The sequence below is a fragment of the Trichechus manatus genome, unplaced genomic scaffold, assembly GCF_000243295.1.
Source record: "Trichechus manatus latirostris isolate Lorelei unplaced genomic scaffold, TriManLat1.0 scaffold00015, whole genome shotgun sequence".
Classification (NCBI taxonomy): domain Eukaryota; kingdom Metazoa; phylum Chordata; class Mammalia; order Sirenia; family Trichechidae; genus Trichechus; species Trichechus manatus.
Window position 1 is genome coordinate 735,038 of NW_004443951.1, and position 19,635 is coordinate 754,672.

Genomic DNA, 19,635 nt, shown 5'->3' on the forward strand with positions numbered 1-19,635 from the left:
TTTTTTTTTTTTTTTTTTTTTGGTTTAAGTGTGCATACACATGGAGTTGTCATGTGTTAGGGGCCAACTCCATGGCAGCTAACAACAACAAGTGTGCATAAGGCTGGGGCTGGTCCTGGATGACAAATGGGGGAAACGGGGATGAGAGAGATGAGCCTGTCACAGGGCAGTGGACAAGACAACAGCTTTGGAGACAAGACACATCTGGGCCTGAAACACAGCTCCACCTCATAGTGGCTGTGTGACCTTGGGCAAGACCAGTAATCTCTCTGAACCTCAATTTCCTCATCTGTAAAAGGTGGATGTCAAACCCAACCCACTAGGACTATTTGAAGATGAAATATGATCACAGTTATAAAGTGCAGTAGACACGCTCTCAAAAAGGATAGTTCTCTTCTCCCCACCTCCGCCCTGAAGCTGCCCTGTCCCTGGCGGCAATGGCGTTAGAATATCCTCAGCAGGAGAGGCCAGACAGTGGACAGGGCCTTGAGGGTCAAGGCAGCAGACGTTGACCCCCCCACCCAGCCCATTCGTCTCCCAGGCAGAGAGACGTCACCAGGAAGGGCCTATCACAAAGGTGGCATTTCACTTAGCTTGCGGGCCACTCAGCAATGCCACAGGAGGGAAGGTTGAGGATGACCTGAGCCAAGGCCTGGGCCCAGGGAGCAATGAGGCCTTTGGTTTAGCTGGACTTGAGGGCAAGGAAAGGGACGGCACAGAAGAGGTTGAGCGGTCAGTGGAGGGCCCCAGGTGCCAGGCTGAGGGGTCAGGGAGCTGCAGGAGGGCTGTCAAGAGAGAGTGACCAGGAGGCTGCAGTGGAATGGGTGGACCCAAGGAGGCCTCAACAAGGATCGAGGGAGCTGGGCAGCACAGCTAGGGCCTCCGGCCCCAGCATAAATAGGCACACGAATTCAGAGTGCAGCGAGCCGCTTTCACTGGGGTCAGCGCGTTCCATCTGCTCACTCCCCACTCTGGGAAGCTGAGCTACCTTTAATGTGTCCTTAAATTGCCTCCTGTTGGTTTCCAGGAAGGACCCAGCATTCTAACATTCTGGAGACTGGTAAACAACCCAAGGTCAGCCCTCTGGGCATTCGCTCACTGTGCCCCCATCAGGAATGCCTTCCGCATCTCTCTACCTGTCAAAGCCTACCCACTCCAAAGTAGATCTTTGTGTACTAATATGGAACAATCTCCAAGATACATTTTTAAGGTGGGGGGGGGAAGCAAGAGACAGACAGTATGTACTGTATGTTCCTATTTAGGTAAAAAGAGGGGGTTAAGGAGCCTTGGGTTGCACAATGGTTAAGCACTCAGCTGCTAACCAAAAGGTGGGTGGTTCAAACCAAAGACCTGGCAATCTGCTTCTGTAGAGATTACAGCCTAGGAAATCCTATGGGGCAGTTCTACTCTGTCATATACAATCGCTATGAGTCAGAAATGACCCGACAGCACACAACAACAACAAAGTAATACATACATATGCTTAAATATGCAGAAGATGCTTCTGGAAAGACACCCAAAACCGGTAACAGTAGTTGCCTCTGGGGAGGGTGCCCGGGTTCTGGGGTAGGAGGGAGTCTTGCTTTTCACTCTATACTTTTTTAATACATGTATATATGTATTGTTTTAAATCCTACTGAGTCTCCAAGGCCGGGCTCAATACTACCTTCCCAAATACTGTGGCTTCTAGAAACTTAAGTGTATTTTGTTCATAACACAGGACTCTCAGTATGTGCTAACTTCCCTTCTCAGGGACCTTGAAGCTAAAAGGGCCAGGCAGGCCTGAGGTCACCAGTGGCTGGACATTTCAAGTAGACCCCTTCCCTCCCTCCACCCAGTGAGGGCCTAAAGTGGAGGGGGGCATGCAGGGTGCCAGCTGCCCTTCCACCCACAGCCAGCAGCCGCTCACCATCCTGAATAGGGAAGTTGGCCAGGAGGTCCTTGATGGTGTCCGCATAGACCAGCCGCATGCGCCGGCGCTCTGCTGCCACGCTATGCTCGGTCTTCTCCTCCTCTGTCCGAGGTGTGGTCTGCTTCAGCTTCACCTTTTGGCCAGCAGATAGGGTAGAAGGGGCTCAGGACAAGTGTCCTGAAAGAGCACAGGACCTGTCTCCCCCCATCCCCATCTGATGCCTGAGGCTGCTGGTTGCTTACAAGTCTCCTCCTTCCCCTCCATTCCATCCCTGCTTCTGTGTTGACCTAATATATCATATTCGTCCTTCAAACGTCCCTCCAGTCAATTCACAGAGGATGTAGGGGTTGTGAGACTGAAGAATTCTCATAAGGGATTTGCGGTGATAGGTGGGGGAAAGCAGAGAGGGAAGGCTGCTGGGGTCAGATTGCGGAGGGGTGGGCCTGTCTCTGGGGACTGTGGATTCCCAGCTGTGCCCCCTCTTCAGCCCCTCTGCTCGACCCCCAGCCTCCCTCCCCTGGTCTAGGCCCTCTGTCTCAATGCAAGCACCAAAGGGCAGACACCAAGGTTGCCAAGATGCATCCAGCTGCCAGGTGCCACCGCCTACCTTGGAGAGCTCCCGGTGGGCCACAAAGGTGGCCAAGGCTTTGCACACACTCCATTGCTTCTCAGAGCACAGGTCCTCGGAAACCACCTGAATACCCACCTGGAGAGAAAGAGTACATGGGAGGTGAGGAGGAAGGAAGAGCTCACCAGCCAAGGTCCCAAAGCTCACTGGGGCAGGAAGTATCCTCCCAGGCCAGGCCACGGGTATTTCTGTCTCAACCGTTGAGTCTAGGAGATCCAGGGTAGGTTCTGGTTCCGCCAACCGGCTCTCTGGGAAACCCTGGGCAAGTCACTTCCCTTCTCTGGGCCTCAATTTCCTTATCTGTAAAATGGAGGTAATCATGCCTACTCACACAGGGTTATTGAGAGGATTAAAATGAGAACGTGTCTATGAAAGGGCTTTTAAAATAGGCAAATCAGTTGCTGTCAAGCCGATTCCAACTCACGGTGGCCCCACATGTTTCAGAGTAGAACTACGCTCCATAGGGTTTTCAATGGCTATGATCTTTTAGAAGCAGATGGCCAGGACTTTCTTTCGAAGTGCCCCTGGGTGGATTTAAACAGTCAACCTTTCGGTTAGTAGCTGAGTGCTTAACCGTTTGTGCTAACCAGGAACTTCGAAACAGGCAAAGTGTTAGCTAAATTAAAAGGATGGATCCGTCATTGCCCCAAGGGGCACATGGACATTTATGGTGCCCCTGGAGGCACAGTCAGGACTCTGCTTTCCTCAGGAACCAGTGGCCTGGCTGGGTCAAGCTGCCTGGGCCTGAAGTCCACTAGAGCCCCTCCCACCATGTTCATAGAGCCCTGCGCATCCTCACGTAGTCCTCCCATTACACCTGCAACATAGGAATCATTTTTCCATTTTAGAGAGGAGGAAACAGAGGCCAGGAGAGGTCAGCTAATAGGCCAGAACTGAAGTCCTGTGCTGTCTTTGCTCCGGCCCTGCTGCCTCCAGCGTCAGCCACAGAGGCTGTCTTCCTTCTATTCCTGGGATCATCTGGCTGCTGAAGGGGGGGAGGGGGCATGAGGCCTAGGGGAAGAGTCAGGAGGCTGGAAGCCAGATCCCACATTGGAATCTATGTGGCTTGGTGATCTAAGGCAAGTACCTTCCCCTTTCCGGGCCTCAGTTTTCCCTTCTGTGTGTGGGTGTTAGATACGATGTTCCTTAGGATCCTCCCAACCCTGCCCGTTATTTCAGAACTCAGCTGCCTCAGCCTGGGCTCTGTGAGTGTGAGTGCCCGTGGGCTGAAGAAAAGGCAGAAAATACACACACACGCACACACATACACACTCAGCCCCACACACCTCCATGCTGGAGTTGAAGGCCCGGTTCACCTTTGCCTTGATATTCACCACTTGTCCAACACTGGGGAGAGAAAAGCAGGACGTGAGCCTTGCAGAGTGCACAGCGGGAGGATCAGGGGCCTCAGATGTGTGCGGGGCCTCTGACAGGGGGAACTGGCAGGAGAACTCTGTGGCCTGCAGAGCAGATTCACATCTGCGACGTCACTGAGGCCTCAAAGCTAGCCGGAAGGATTGTGTCAGCATCTCATTCCACAGGTGGGGAAGCTGAGGCTGAAAAGAGTGGCATGATTTTATCCACTTCCCTTTTTTCCCTGCTCCCCTCTGTCCAGTTAATGCTTAAGCTTCTTTTTGCTCTTGGCTCAGTGGTCACCTCCTCAGGGAAGTCCTCCCTGCCTGGGTCTGACCCCAACCGTGTGCTCTAGTAGCCCTGTAAGGCTTACCCTCCTAACACTTCTCCCAGCAGCCTGACCTCTGTTTCCCTCACAATCCTTAAGTGCCTCTGGGACAAGGGTCGCGTCTGTTTTGCTCGCCATTGACTCTTTAAGGCCTAACACATGGCACAGGGTAGGTCCTCAATTAATAATGGCTGGCTGAATTAATGAATTCCACATTTACGGAATGCTTATGAAGTGTAAGGGGCTATCAGAAAGGGTAGGGAGAGGAGATGGGAACATTTAAAGAATGCCTGCTGTCATGGATTGAACTATGTCCCTCAAACCATGTGTGTATCAATTTGGCTGGGCCATGATTCCCCGTTGGTTGTCCTCCGTTTTGTGATTGTAACCTTATATTAAAGAGGTTTAGGGTGGGACTGTATAACACCCTTACTAAGGTGACTTACCTGATCCAATGTAAAGGGAGTTTCCCTGGGGTGTGGCCTGCACTACCTTTTATCTTACAAGAGATGAAAGGAAAGGAAAATGAGTATAGAGTCGAGGACCTCATACCACCAAGAAAGCAGCACCGGGAGCAGAGCGCGTCCTTTGGACGTGGGGTTCTTGCACAGAGAAGCTCCTAGTCCAGGGGAAGATTGATGACAAGGACCTTCCTCCAGAGCTGACAGAGAGAGAAAGTCTTCCCCTGGAGCTGATGCCCTAAATTTGGACTTCCAGCCTACTAGACTGTGAGAAAATAAATTTTTCTTTGTTGAAGATACCCACTTGTGGTATTTCTGTTATAGCAGCATTAGATACCTAAGACACCTACTATGTGCCAGGCACTGTGCACTACCTTATTTGGGCCTCAAAATAAGCATGGTAGGTGGGCTAGGGATGTATTAAGCATCAGAGAGGTTAAGTCATTTGCCCAAGGTCACCCCGCAAAAAGTAGCAGAGCCTGGATTCTAGACCAGGTCAGTTGACTTCACCAGCCCCGCTCTTTCTAGCTGCAGCCTGTCCCTCTGGAATGGTTCCCAAGTCCAGATGAACAATCAGCATCTCCAGGGGAGCCAGCTAGCCTGCCCTGTGCCTAACAAGGCAACAGAGGGGGCCCAACTAATGGACGGTGGGGGAGGTGGCTGGAGGCTGGGGAGCTGGCCCCTATCCAACCATTATGTGACCTTGAGCAAGTCCTTTCTCCTCTCCGTGCCTTGGCTCAGTAATACAGAGAACACGGTGCCGACTTCTTCTTCAAATAACAAAATGTTCTCTGCAAAGAAAGAGAATCAGAGGTCCAGGGAAACCGAGCAGTCTGTATAGCCTATTAGCCTGAAGGCCCGGTTCACCTTGGTCTTGATAAGAAAGCCACAGAGGTAGCCCCAACCTGGCCCCGTCCTCAAGCCTGGGAAAGGTCCCTTCCTAGGGGCCTGTTGGTCAAGGAGCACGCCTGGATTTCAGTCAAGCTCTACCTTGACTGTAATACTAGCAAGCTGTGTGACGCTGGGTGAGTCACTGCCTCTCTGAGTCTATTTCCTTGTCTGTTAAGTAGGGAGAATGCATGACTACTGACTGTGGTTCTGAGGAACAAGTGAGAGAATCTGTGCTGAGCTGGGGAGCCAGGCCTCGCCCACAGCAGGAGTTGATAAGTAACAAGAGCTCACATTTGCCGAGGATTTGTCAATTTCTGTTAAATTTCTTATGAGTACCAACCCCCATGTAGGGCACCATCATTTTTAGGAGATGCATGCTGATATGTGGAAGGATGAAGTATCATGCCATCTGCAACTTACTTTTAAGTAGTTCAGGGTGAAAAAAGTATGTTGTTGTTAGGTGCTATGGAGTCGGTTCTGACTCATAGGAACCCGAGGTACAACATAACAAAACACTGCCTGGTCCTGTGTCATCCTCCCAATGTATTTATTTATCCACACACAAATGGATACCTATAGATGTTGTTGGGTGCCGTCAAGTCCATTTAAACTCATAGCGACCTCATGTGACAGAGTAGGACTGCCCCATAGGGTTTCCTAGGCTGTAATCTCTGAGTCGGAATTGACTCAAAGGCAACAAGTTTTTTGGAATCTTTATGGGAGCAGATCGCCAGACTTTCTCCCACGGAGCTGCTGGGTGAGTTCAAACAATCAAACTTTTGGTTAGCAGCCGAGCACCTAACCATAGATAAATTCAGTAAAATGTTTATTATTGAGTGTGTTAGTCATCTAGTGCTGCTATAACAGAAATACCACAAGTGGATGGTTTTAACGAAGAGAAGTTTATTTCCTCACAGTCAGAGTAGGCTAAAAGTCCAAATTCAGGGCATCAGCTCCAAGGGAAGCCTTTTTCTCTCTGTCGGCCTTCTTCTCTTCAGTGTTCCCCCAAACTAGGAGCTTCTCTGCGCAGGGACTCCGGTCCAAAGGACCTCCTCTGCTCCCAGCACTGCTTTCTTGATGGTATGAGGTCCCCAACACTCTGCTTGCTTCCCTTTCCTTTTTTCGCTTGAGAGATAAAAGGTGGTGCAGGCCACACCCCAGGGAAACTCCCTTTACACTGAATCAGGGATGTGACCTGGGTAAAGGTGGTGTTATAATCCCACCCTAATCCTCTTTAACATAAAATTACAATCACAAAATGGAGGCCAAACCCACAATTCTGGGAATCATGGCCCAGCCAAATTGATACACACATTTTTGGGGGGACATAATTCAGTCCATGACATTGAGTCTCAGTGGTGATGATCATTGCAGTATTCAATTTTTCTATATGTTTGAAACTTTTCATGATAAAAAGATAGGAAAAACTTCTATGGTCCCTGTTATGGATTGAATTGTGTCCCCCAAAAATGTGTGTCACCTTGGCTAGGCCATGATTCCCAGTATTGTGTGGTTGTCCACCATTTTGTGATCTGATGTGATTTTCCTATGTGTTGTAAATCCTACCTCTATGATGTTAATGAGGCAGGATTAGAGGCAGTTATGTTAATGAGCCAGGACTCAATCTACAAGATTAGGTTGTGCTTTAAGTCAGTCTCTTTCGAGATATAAAAGGGAGAAGCCAGCAGAGAGACAGGGGGACCTCACACCACCAAGAAAGTAGCGCCAGGAGTAGAGTGTGTCCTTTGGACCCGGGGGCTTTGCGCTGACACGCTCCTAGACCAGGGGAAGATTGATGACACGGACCTTCCTCCAGAGCTGACAGAGAGAGAAACCTTCCCCTGGAGCTGGGGCCCTGAATTCGGACTTCTAGCCTCCTAGACTGTCAGAGAATAAATTTCTGTTTGTTAAGGCCACCCATTTGTGGTACTTCTGTTATAGCTGCACTAGATAACTAAGACAGCCCCCAAAATAAAATTTAAAAAAGCCTATTTTCTGCAGTACTAAAAAAAATAAGAAAGAACTTGCAACTCTTCTTCCTCTCTAGCTCTCCCAAGCCAACCATCCATTTGGACTTCAGAGTTTCCCTTCCTTCCTGACTATCCCTCTCCATCCCCACAGCCATCTCACTGGCTCCCTTCTCCAGGGTCACTGCCCAGCCTGCTCACATGTACCTCCCACCCTGAGTCGCCAGTTCCCCAACACCCTTCCAGGTGCTCTCCACACCACAGAGAGGCAGCTCCACAAACACAAACCTGATCCCTGTTCAAGCCCTTCCCCAGGACCAGTTTATTCTTAGGGGACAGAAGGACATGTTAAATGACACCACAACAATGCCAATAACAAAATCCAGAGGATGGAGAACTCCAGGGGGCAAACGAACAGGTTTCCTCAACAAATAAATTTCAAGCAAAAAGAAGACAGAGGGATGGAGCTGGGGAGAAGGGGAACCTATCAATTTTTAAAAAGACTTAAGAGACATGTCAACCAATTGCAACCTTATTTGGATCCTGACTTGGAAAGGAAAAAAAAAAAAGTAACATGAAACAAAAATTCATGAGCAAAAGAGGATGAAGGAAACCAAAGACTCAAAAAAGAAACTGGTCCACAGGATTAATAGCCCACACAAACCACGGCCTCCTCTAAACTGAGACCAGAAGAACTAGATGGTGCCCAGCTACCACTATCAACTGTTCTGACCAGGGACACAACAGAAGGTCCCGGATAGAATGGGAGAAAAATGTACAACAAAATTCAAATTCCTAAAGAAGGCCACATCTACTGGACCAATAGAGACTACAGGAACCCCCGAGACTATCACCCTACAATACTCTTTGAAGTTGAATCTGAAGCCAATCCCAGAGGTCACCTTTCAACCAAATAATTGATTGGTTTATAAAATAAACAATATCACCCATGAGTAATTTTCTCCCTTAAAACAACCAACTATATGAGACCAATGGTCAGCATTTACCCAAAAGCAAAGATGAGAAGGCAAGGAGAACAAGAGAAGCTAGATCAATAACAGCTAGAACAAACAGAAAGGAAATAATAGGAACGCTGACACATTGTGAAAATTGTAACCAATGTCATGGAACAATCTGTATAAAAATTGTTAAATGGGAACCTAATTTGCTGTGTAAACTTTCTCCTAAAACACAATACTTTAAAAATAAAAGAATAAATAATCCCTTTATACTCAAGGAAAAAAATTCATGAGACAGGTGCAGGCATTTGAACATTGACTGGAAATTTGATGCTAATGAGGAATTATTAATTTTTCTTAGATGTGGTAATGGTGTTGAAGTTATGTTAAAAAAGAGTCCTTACCTCTTAGAGATATGTTTTGAAATATTTTAAACAGCAAAAGCAAAAACAAACAAAGTAACTCTCCCCTGCTTTCCTCAGGTACAGTCAGGCTTTCCTGATCACAGGCCACGCTCCAGGTCCTTGCCCACTTTCCCAGGATCCTCTGTAGCTTTCGCCTGTGTCTGCACCTGCTCTCCCCAGACTCACCTTCATCCTACTCGGTCCTGTGTTAAGTCCATCCATTACGCACACACCCCCACCCCTCTCTACCCTGAGCTCCTCCAAGTACCAGAGCCTGTGCTGGCAGCAGGGACCCAAAGCTGGCCAGACACGGCTCTGCTGGCCTTCAGAGAGTCACTACTTACAGTGCTGACAGTGCTGGAGCCAGCTCAGACACTTCCTCCAGGCAGCCTCCCTTGACTAGCCTCTGTGCCACTGCACTCATCCCCAGACATATAAGAGATACAGAGCAAGGGCTCTAGGGTCAGCTACCCACCTGGTAGTGCATCCTGAATCCTTCACCTATTAGCTGTGTGACCTTAAGCTAGTTATTTCACTTCTCTGTGCCTCGTAGTGCATCCTGAATCCTTCACCTATTAGCTGTGTGACCTTAAGCTAGTTATTTCACTTCTCTGTGCCTCAGTTTCCTCATCTGTAAAATGAAGATACCAATAGCCATAACCTCATAGGGTTGTTCTGATAACTGAACAAGTTAATGGATTTTAAAAATCACTACAAATAAAGTATCAATACTGGTTCACTGTGACAAATATGCTATACTAATGTAAGCTGTTAATCAGAGGGGAACTGGGTGTAGGGTACATGGGAACTCTCTGTATTATCTTCACAACCTTTCTGTAAATCTAAAACTATTCTAAAATCTGAAGTCTTTTTTAGAATGTATTACAAAGCACTCACATGTCAGAGGTCAGAGGTCAGAGGTCAGAGATCATTATTAGCATGAAATTTATCACTCTGAGTTGAAATTACTGCCTGCCCCACCGCAGACTGGGAGCTCCTGAGGAACAGGCTGTGTTCTGGTTAACTTAGTGTGCCCAAAACCCAGCATGGGGCCTGGTCTAGAGGATGTGCTCAACTAATATTAAGTAGTAGTTTTCATATGAATAAGTAATGAATAAATGAATACAGGGGCTGGCCAAACTTTTTGCTTAATTGTGACACACTGGGTACCCAGTTTGTCCTGAATAAGCCTTTGGCACTTGATGTCCTAAGTACTGATGGCAAGTTTAGGAGCAGACCTGGAGATAAAGCACCATTCTGCCCTCGCAACCTGTCCAGGGTGAGGGCTCGGCATGCTCCCTGGGTCCCAGAAGCAGGATGAGGACTGGTGAGCAATACAATAGGGAGACAAAGCTCAGCACAGTGTGTAAACAGCTTTCTAACCAGTAGAGCCACTAAAAAAAAAAAAAGGTTTACCTTAGGAGGTAGTGAGCTCCTCATCCCTAGGGGTATGTAAGCAAAGGTTCAATGGTCCAAACTTCTAGCTCAGGTTTTGCCCAGGATCCTCCTCTAGGGGCCTTCCTACAGTCCAGAGACCCATGGAGAGGGAGCTAAAAAGGCATTCACTGGTTAAGTCTAATCCCTTTCGTTTTGCAGATAAGAAAATTAAGGCCCAGAGAGAGAGGCTGATTTCCCCACAGTTACACAGCACACCATGTCGCTATCTCAGCAATGTCTAACTCCAAACCTGAAGCCCTTTCCTTGGCCCCACCCTGGCCAAGGGAACCCACCCCAGAGCACCTGGCAGCAGGCCAGCTCCTAGCCCACTGCTGTTCCAGCCCCTGTAGGTGGGTCATTACTTCTCCAGAGGCTACCCTGACTCCACAGGCTCTTGCTCAATCCAGTCAGGTTCTGGGCAGCACACAGGCTGACCAGGCAGGGATATGGGGCAGCAGGCACTGGGCTCACTGTGGGGAGACCAGAGGATCGTGAGGCCCACTTACCTGATGGTGTGCTCAAAATAGATGTCGTCCATCGAGGCTGTGACGCAGGGGCAGCCAGCGTGCCTCTCCGCTGGCACCGGGGGAAGAAAGCCATATGTTAGCGGCCTACCTGGAAGCTGTGCTCCCACCTTGAGATGCTTCTCTGACGACCTGAGCTGAAGGGATGCCCCCCTCACCCACCTCAGTTACTGTGCCCTGATCTTATTTTATATATCTAGGTTTTGTTTATCTATTGTCTCTCTGTTCGGCTAGACTGTAAGTCACATGAGATCAAGGACTGTTGCCTGTCTTGGTCACTGTTGTACCCTAGTCCCTGGAACAGTGGCTAGCACATACCCACTGCGGTCGAGTCAACTCATAGCGACCCTATAGGACAGAGACAAACTACCCCATGAAGTTTCCAGGGAGCAGCTGGTGGATTTGAACTGCCGACCTTTTGGTTAGCATCATTACTGTGCTACCAGGGCTCAGTCTGGCACATAAAAAACCAAAACCAAATCTGTTACTGTCAAGTCTATTCCAACTTATAGCAACATGGTAGAACTGCCCCATAAGGTTTCCAAGGAGCAGCTGGTGGATTCGAACTGCTCACCTTTTGGTTAGCAGCGCAGCTCTTAATCACTGCACTACCAGGGCTCCACCTGACATACATTAAACAATAAATAGCTGTTGAATGAATGATCAGGCCATGCGGTTCCCTACTTCCCACCTGGGCATGCGCCTGTACCTCTGCCCGGCCAACTTCACCGCCTTCGTCCCCTTGGCCGAGTCATTCTCCCCCTTCAGAATCCACTCAGGTGCCTCAGTCCCTGTGGGGACCCTCCCCTGCCCCCAGGCCAGGTCCGAGCCTGTAGTCTGTTCTTACACAGCCACACTGCTCCTTCCTTTCCCAGACCCATCAGTAGTGCTGGGGGGCAGTCGGGTCACTTGTCCATCCACCCCCCTTTTTGTTGGGGGCCCAAGTCCTGATGAAGCCTATGGACAGTGTGAGGACAGTGTGAGGCCGGCAGCAGGCCGGGGGGGCTCTTCCCAGAGTCGGGTGGCTTGAGAATGCAGCCCAAAGCGGGTGGTAAACTCCATCTAAGGCTAAGAACCAACACAAGATCAATCGTCAACAAGCAACTAAAGGAAAGTTGAAAAGAACTTTGAAGACAGTTCAAGAGGGCGTGAAATAGTCAAGAGGTAAAGGAGTGGGGTCCGCGCAGTCGGCCGGGAGGTCCGGCGGATCTTTCCCGCTCCGCCGTTCGTCCCGACCCCTCCGCCGTCCTCCCTCCGCCGTCCTCCCCCCGCCGCCGGCCACATTTCCACCGCGGCGGCGCGCCGCCACCGGCTCCGCGACGGCTGGGAAGGACCGCGAGGGCGGTGGTTCGCGCCCCGTCCCCGGGCGTTACAGCCTCCCCTTCCCCTCAGCAGCGCTCGCCGAATCCCCGGGCCAAGTGCGAACGACCGTCGCCGCGCTCTCCCCACTCCTGGCGTCCACCCCCGCGGGGGCCCTCCGCGAGGGGGCGCGCTGGTGTCGAGGGGCCGGGCCGCCCCTCCCACCGCGCGACCGCTCCCCCACCCTCCCCGCCTCCGCCGCTTCACTCCCTTGGGCTGTGGCGGTGCTGCCGCCGGTCAAGGCGGGGCATACTGTCCCCAGTGACCTCCCTGTGGGCTGGTGAATGCTGGTGCAACAACAGGAACGAATGAGCTCGATCAAGCTCAACTCAGGGAGCATAATAAGGCAGACACGCCATGGTCTTCGCTCAGGACACTTTCAAGCTAATCTCGAAGCAACCACATTGAAGGCTGCGTTGTGTTGGAGCTGGGGCCTCATTGCTGTGCCACGTTACGGGGGAGAGGGGTGAGCCTGAGCTGAGCATTGAGAAATTGGGGAGGACATTTCAGGCAGGTGGACTAGCATGAGCAAAGGCAGGGAAGAGGAACAATGTGGCACTCAGGGACAACAGTGACAGCCTTGAAAACAGAGGCCTCAGAGGCCCTGGTGGTGCAATCGTTAAGTGCTCAACTATAAACCGAAAGGTCAGTGGTTAGAATCCTCCCAGAGGCTCTACAGAAGACCTGGCAATCTGCTCCTATAAAGATTACAGCCTAGTAACCTTATGGGGCAGTTCTACTCTGTCCTATAGGGTCACTGTGAGTCAGAATCCACTAGACCGCAACCAACAAGAACACCACTCTGGGTCTGGGGTCCAGAGGGTGGGAGGTCTGCTGGGCCAAGCGTGGCCTCACCAGACAGGCAGGCCGTGGTGTCAATCCACTTGAGCAGCTGCCCGATGCTCAGCTCGCCGCGCTGGTTAGTGTGGCAGGGCAACACCACCTGGCTCATCTGCACCTCCGTGGGGTTCCGATACCCCTCGCCGTCGGCCATGGTGCTGTCGGTGTCCTCTGCACGAGAGGCTGACTTCCGGGACCAGCGGCTGGAGAACACAGAGGCGAAGCCCTAGGGAGCAGGCAGGGACAGAGAGGTCAACTAGCTGTGGCGTGTCCTGGGTCTGCCCATCCCCAAGACCTCAGGGACTGGGTGAGGGAGAGGACAGAGCACCCAGAACCACCCACCAGACCCCAGGGGCCTCGTCTGGGCAGCACTCATGCCCAAGTTCCTTTTGGCCAGCAGCTCCACATTAGCACAACCTTGGACCTGAGGGACGGGGAGGGGAGAGATGAATAGTCCTCTCTGCTTCAGCTTGTGGGCCAGCTTTTTAAAGTTCTGCCTCAGATTTATCTTCATTCTTAAAAGACTCCCCCTCTCCATGCAGGGAGGCCTGTTGTTACTATTGTTGGTTGTGATCGAGTCAATTCTGACTCACGGCAACCCCATGTGTTTCAGAGTAGAACTGCACTCCATGCAGTTTTCAATGGCTGTAATCTTATGGAAGCAGATCGCCAGGGCTTTCTTCTGCAGTGCCACTGGGTGGGTTTGAACAGTCAAACTTTTGGTTAGTAGTCCAGCACAAACCATTTGCACCACCCAGGACAACCAGGGAGACCTATAATGATTAAGCCTGAGGAGTCATTGCCAATAAAGTGTTTCAGGATACATCTCCTATTTCATCCCCAAAGGTCCCCTTTCTCAGGGCCCCTCCCTTCCTTGGATGGCATCAGGAGCAGAGCCTCCGTTGGGTGCTAATCGGACTTTAGCACTTGACTCCATTGATCTGGAGGGCTCTGGGCAGTCACTGTCCAGATGGCCAATCCAAGTCAGAGTCACACAGCTGCCAGCTGGAGAACCAGCACGAAAATCCTCAAACTCAAGACTCAGAGGTTGGATTTCTGCTCAGGAGCAGCCTGTCTTACTCCCAGAAGAGGTGGGGAGGGCCTGTCGGTCCCTTGGGTCTGGGATGGGGGAGGAGGAGCCATCCTGCCATCACGTCTCTCTAGCCTGGTCTCCCTAGTTAAGCTGTGAATAAGAGCTGGGTACACGTGCACGTGTGAGGAAAACAACAGGAAGTACAGGCACATGGGTTCCAGGACTCATGGCCAACACCAGCTGTGTGATGCTTACAGCTGCATTTATATAGCACTTCTTACGAACACTATAGGGTCGCTATGAGTCGGAATTGACTCGACAGCAATGGGTTCTTAAGAACCAAATACTCTTGCAAGCACTTTATATGTACTAATTCATTTTTAACCACACTGCAGAGCTAGTTTCATTACTGTGCTTATTTTACAGATGGGGAAACTGGGGCTGAAGTAAGTGGCAAAGCCCAGCTCTGAACCCAAAGGTCTAGCTGCAGTCCCAGCTCCTCCCCACCACACTACACTGCTCGGTAGGGCCTCCAGCGGCTGAGATGAGAAGGTGTCCGGGGCCCTGGACCTGAATTCAGCAGCAAAGAGCACCGTGACCTCATGGGGACCCTGCCAAAGCTGTAGGATGGGGCAGTGACAGCTTTCGTGGCGGGAATTTGTATTCTTGGGCAATTCCCCCCACAGGCTACCTTGGCTAATTCAATAAATTCAAAGCACTCCAAGGGGACTTGTTCAAAGTCACTGACCCTCTACATGGTAGAACCAGGATTTGAACCAGGACTGCTTGACCCAGAACTGGTTGTGGGCTCCCAGAGTTGCAGCTCATCCCCAAGACCCCTTGGGTACAGGCACAGTGCAGACATTGAGGGGAAAGAGAGGAGCTCTCAGTCCAGATGGGGCCTGCCAGGTGCCAGGCTGCCTGGTTTGCAGGCTCCTGCAGGCTCACAGACCACTGTGGTCCAAGCAGCAGGTCCCATCACCATGGTAACCACTGCTGGCATTTCCAGCCTGGTTGCGCACTGGGGGCCTACAGGTGCCTATGCGGGTGGCTGTCTGTCTGGGTATGGGAACAGGTAGAGGGAGGAGGTAGACAGACTCCTTCCCTGGCCTCTCTCCTGCCAGGGATTCTGGACAGAACCTTCCAGAAAGAAGCCCTGGGGAGAGCTGGGGAAATGGGGGAAGGCAAGATGCAGAGGTCAAGCAGGCAGAAGGGAGAGAGCAGACTGTTTAGGGTTTCTGGGCCTTATGAACATGCACAAAGGAACCCCCCACACACATGCTGCCCCCTGCTTCACCAGCCTATTCACATCCACCACCTTGGCGGATCCTCAGGAGGAAGGTAGAGGGCAAGGACTGTTGACTCCATTTTACAGTTAGGGAAACTGAGAGTGGAAAAAGCCTTGGGCCAGCAGTAAGGACATCCGAGTTCTGGTTCTCACCTAGTCAGCTCCCACCCCTATGAGCCTCTTATTTCCTGTGCTGTAAAACACGAGTCCTTACCTTCTCAGTAGACTCCCTCTGCCTGGAGGCAGGATCCCGCCTCATTCTTTCATTCATTCGTGCATTTGTTCATTCATTCAATCATTCATTCACCGAGCACCTCCTCTGTACTGGGCCCTGGGTCAAGCACTGAGAATATAAAGATAAACTGGACCCAATCCCTGCCTTTGAGAAGCTCCTATGCCAGTGCTTGTGCCTAGAATGGCCTGGCACAGTAGGACCTCATTAAAGGTTTGTGGAGGGACAGCTAGAGACAGGCTCGAGTTCAAATCCTAGCCCTGTCCCTCAGGCACTGTGTGAACGTGAGCAAGCCCCCTCCCTTCCTGAGCCTCATCTGTCACTCATGAGGGGAGGGGGTCATAACTGGCACCTCCAAGGTCCCCCAGCCCAGGTTCTAGGATTCTGGAGTCTAGCCCTGCCCGCAGGGCTCTGGTACGCCCAGCTGAGAGACCCAAAGAGAAACTGTCAGACAGGAAATGCTATGCTTCTCCAGGGTGGCGCTCCCACCCCCTAAGCAAGCTGTCCCTCCACTTCCCTTAAAGAGAGGGGGTGCAGAGCCCCAGGTCCAAGAGCAGGCAGGGTGAACAGAGCAGTACCAGGTGGCCCAGGCACAGCTTATTAAGCTCCAACTCCTTCCTTGGCTCCCAGGTGGCCTGACCCTGTCAGGCCAGGCCAGGTCAGGCCTGTTCTAGTCCCCAAGGTAGGCAGGCAGCCAGCCTGGGAGGCAGGGGCATGTGCGATGACGCAGGCAGGGTTTGGCCAATGGGGCTCCAGAGCCCAGCCACTCCTCCCAGGCTCAGTCACAGGGCGGGACAGGCAGAGGCCCTGGACAAAGTTAGGGCCTAGGGCAGCCAGGCAGGCTGAGCCAAGACAGCTGATGGGGAGAGCAGTGCCACTGCAAGGGTGGGGAGGGCATCCGGGGGTCAGAGAAGACATCACTCTGAGCCTGGGCCTGAAAGGAAGCGCTGCGGTGCGATGGATCACTTTTTTTTTTAGTGTTTTAACATAATTTATTGTATTAAGATATTTAAAATGAAATAATATCATTATGTAAATAGATATTGGAAAATATTTAATACTCATCAGCAATTTTTTTTTAAGACTCTTGGTTGGCAATCCTGTTTCTTTTAAATTTAAATTTTATTACACTTTAGGTGAAAGTTTACAGCGCAAATTAGTTTATCATTAAAAAGTTCATACACAAATTGTTTTGTGACATCCATTGCAATCCCCACATTGTGTCAGCACCTTCCCTTTACACCCTGCGTGACCTACGTCCATTCTTCCAGTTTTCCTGTCCCTTCCTGACTTCTCATCTTTGCTTTTGGGCAGGTATTGCCCATTTGGTCATGTATTTTTGATTGATCTAAGAAGCACGTTCCTCACATGTGTTATTGTTTGTTTTATAGCCCTGTCTAATCTTTGGCTGAAAGGTGGACTTTGGAAGTGGCTTCAGTTCTGAGCTAGCAGGGTGTCTGGGGGCCATAGTCTCGGGGGCTCCTCCAGTCTCTGTCAGACCAGTAAGTGGGTCTTTTTTGTGTGTCTGTGAATTTGAGTTTCGTTCTACATTTTTCTCCCGCTCTGTCCAGGAACCTCTAATGTGATCCCTGTCAGAGTAGTCAGTGGTGGTAACCGGGCACCATCTAGTTCTCTAGGCTTGGACTGGTGGAGACTATGGTTCATGAGATACATTAGTCCTTTGGACTAATATTTTCCTTGTGTCTTTGTCTTCATTCTCCTTTGCTCCCAATGGGATGAGACCAATAGATATATCTTAGATGGCCACTCACAAGCTTTTAAGACCTCAGATGCAAGGCGGGGCCAAGATGGCGGAGTAGTCAGATGCTTCCAGGGGACCCTCTTACAACAAAGACCTCCAAAAAACAAGTGAATAGATTATATATGACAATCTAGGAGCCCTGAAAATCTAAGGCAAAGTTGAGGAACTGAACTGAGTGGCAGGGGGAGGGAAAGACGGTTCAGAAGCAGCGAGGAGTTGCCAGACCTGACCCGGTGAGAGCCTGAGACCTTCAAGCCTGAGCAGCTCATGGGTGAGCTGTGAGGCAGGAAAGCAGTGGTGCTCAGGAGGTGTGTTTACCACACTGGGAGAGACCCAGAGCCAGAGAGTCTACTCAGCCACCAAGAACCAGTAAGAAGCAGCCCTCAATGAGCAAAATGTAAGTAGGTGTGTACGGCCTACCGTGTGAATCAAAAACATCCCCCTTAGGGAAAAACCTTTCTCCCATTTACCTCCCCACTCCCTGCTCTGCACTGGGTCCCGGACCAGCTTCAGCAATTGCCGAGTCCCCTGGGCCAGAAGTAAGATCCGTCACATGCCTTGAGCCACTCTCCCGGCCTTGGAGAGTGAAAAAATTAACAAACAGAGGAAAAAATAAACTGCCAGCTCCCCTAAGCCAGGAACCCAAGGTAGGCACAGCTCCTTTGCCTAGGCACAGGCATAAGGGATCCACGCACTTTGAGTGCCTTTCCCCCGCAGAGACTTGTGTGGGCCCATCTCAACAGCATAGGCCCTCATTACCACAGTACAACAGGGTATATACTTGAAGTCTAACTTCAACTGTTTCAGCTGTGAAGTGGCAGGTTATTGACATTTGACACTGCTCTGCCCATTAAGCAGGGTCTTCACCTACCCACATCAGGAGCCTGAGAACTGGTGGCTTCACCCACACCACCTAGCCACCTGTGATAGGGGCCCAAGAATAAGAGGCGCCCCCTAGTCTTTACAGCCAACAGCACTGGGTGCTCATAGTCCGGCTGCAAAACCCACTCACCTACGCGCTCTAGGGAACAGAGACACACCTTCCTCCTGGACGCTTGCGGGCAGCCGTCAGCACCCGGCTTTACTCAGAGTGTGTCCACATGCTGCAGCCAGATGCCTGTGCCCACACCAATCACACATGCCTGTCTAGGACTGTAAGTGAGAGCCTACACCCCACACTTGGTGGCTATCTACCTGGGTACCTGAGCTGAATCCATATAGGAGGAGTGGGTGGACTCCTGAGCTCACATACCTAGTAACAGATCTAACCACCTGGTGACAGAACACTGGAGGTTCCAAGGTGCCAATAATCAAACTAGCTCATACAAGCAGCCCATTTGAACATATCAAAATAAAACAAGAAGCTAAGACACAGTAAGCAAACATAAAATAAATAAATATAATAACTTATTGATGGCTTGGAGACAACAGTCAATACCAAATCACATAAAGAGGCAATCCATGATGGCTTCAGCAAGCTCCCAAAATAAAGAATCTAGAAATTTTCCAGAGGAGGAAAATTTTTCTTGGAATTACCAGAGGCAGAATACAAAAGATTAATATACAGAACTCTTCAAGAAATTAAGAAGGAAATTAAGCAAAACGCAGAACACTTAATAGAGGAAATTAAAAAGATTAGAGAAAAGCATAACAACAAAATTAACAGGCTGCAAGAAACCATAGAGAGACAGCAGTCAGAAAACCAGAAGATTAACAATAAAATTTAAGAATTAGACAACTCAATAGAAAGTCATAGGAGCAGAATTGAGGCAATGGAAGTCAGAATTAGGGAGACTGAAGATAAAGCACTTGACACCAACTTACTTGAGGAAAAGTCAGATAAAAGGATTTTAAAAAAAGAAGAAACCCTACGAATTATGTGAGACTCTATCAAGAGGAATAACCTACGAGTGATGGGAGTACAAGAACGGGGGGATAACAGAAAATACAGAGAGAATTGTTGAAGATTTGTTGGCAGAAAACTTCCCTGATGTTGTGAAAGATGACAAGATATCTATCTCAGATGCTCATCGAACCCCACATAAGGTAGATCCCAAAAGAAAGTCACCAAGGCATATTATAATCAAACTTGCGAAAAACCAAAGATAAAGAGAATTTTATCAGTGGCTAGGGATAAACAAAAAGTCATCTACAAAGAAGAGTCAATAAGAATAACCTCGGACTACTCAGCTGAAACCATGCAGGCAAGAAGGCAATGGGATAACATATATAAAGCCTTGAAGGAAAAAAACTGCCA

At 50.1% G+C, this 19,635-nt stretch overlaps 1 protein-coding gene across 1 annotated transcript in view; it reads right to left on the bottom strand.

Annotated features, from left to right (window-relative positions):
• ACOT11 (acyl-CoA thioesterase 11) overlaps window positions 1–19,635 on the bottom strand; it is a 70,356-nt gene that overhangs the window by 14,115 nt on the left and 36,606 nt on the right. Inside the window, exons 4-8 of the mRNA XM_004372039.2 lie at window positions 13,079–13,289; window positions 10,847–10,916; window positions 3,827–3,887; window positions 2,520–2,618; window positions 1,910–2,045 (exon numbers count right to left, since the gene is read on the bottom strand). Of these exons, the coding sequence (XP_004372096.1) occupies window positions 1,910–2,045; window positions 2,520–2,618; window positions 3,827–3,887; window positions 10,847–10,916; window positions 13,079–13,289 (577 nt within the window). The remainder of the gene's footprint in view (window positions 1–1,909; window positions 2,046–2,519; window positions 2,619–3,826; window positions 3,888–10,846; window positions 10,917–13,078; window positions 13,290–19,635) is intronic.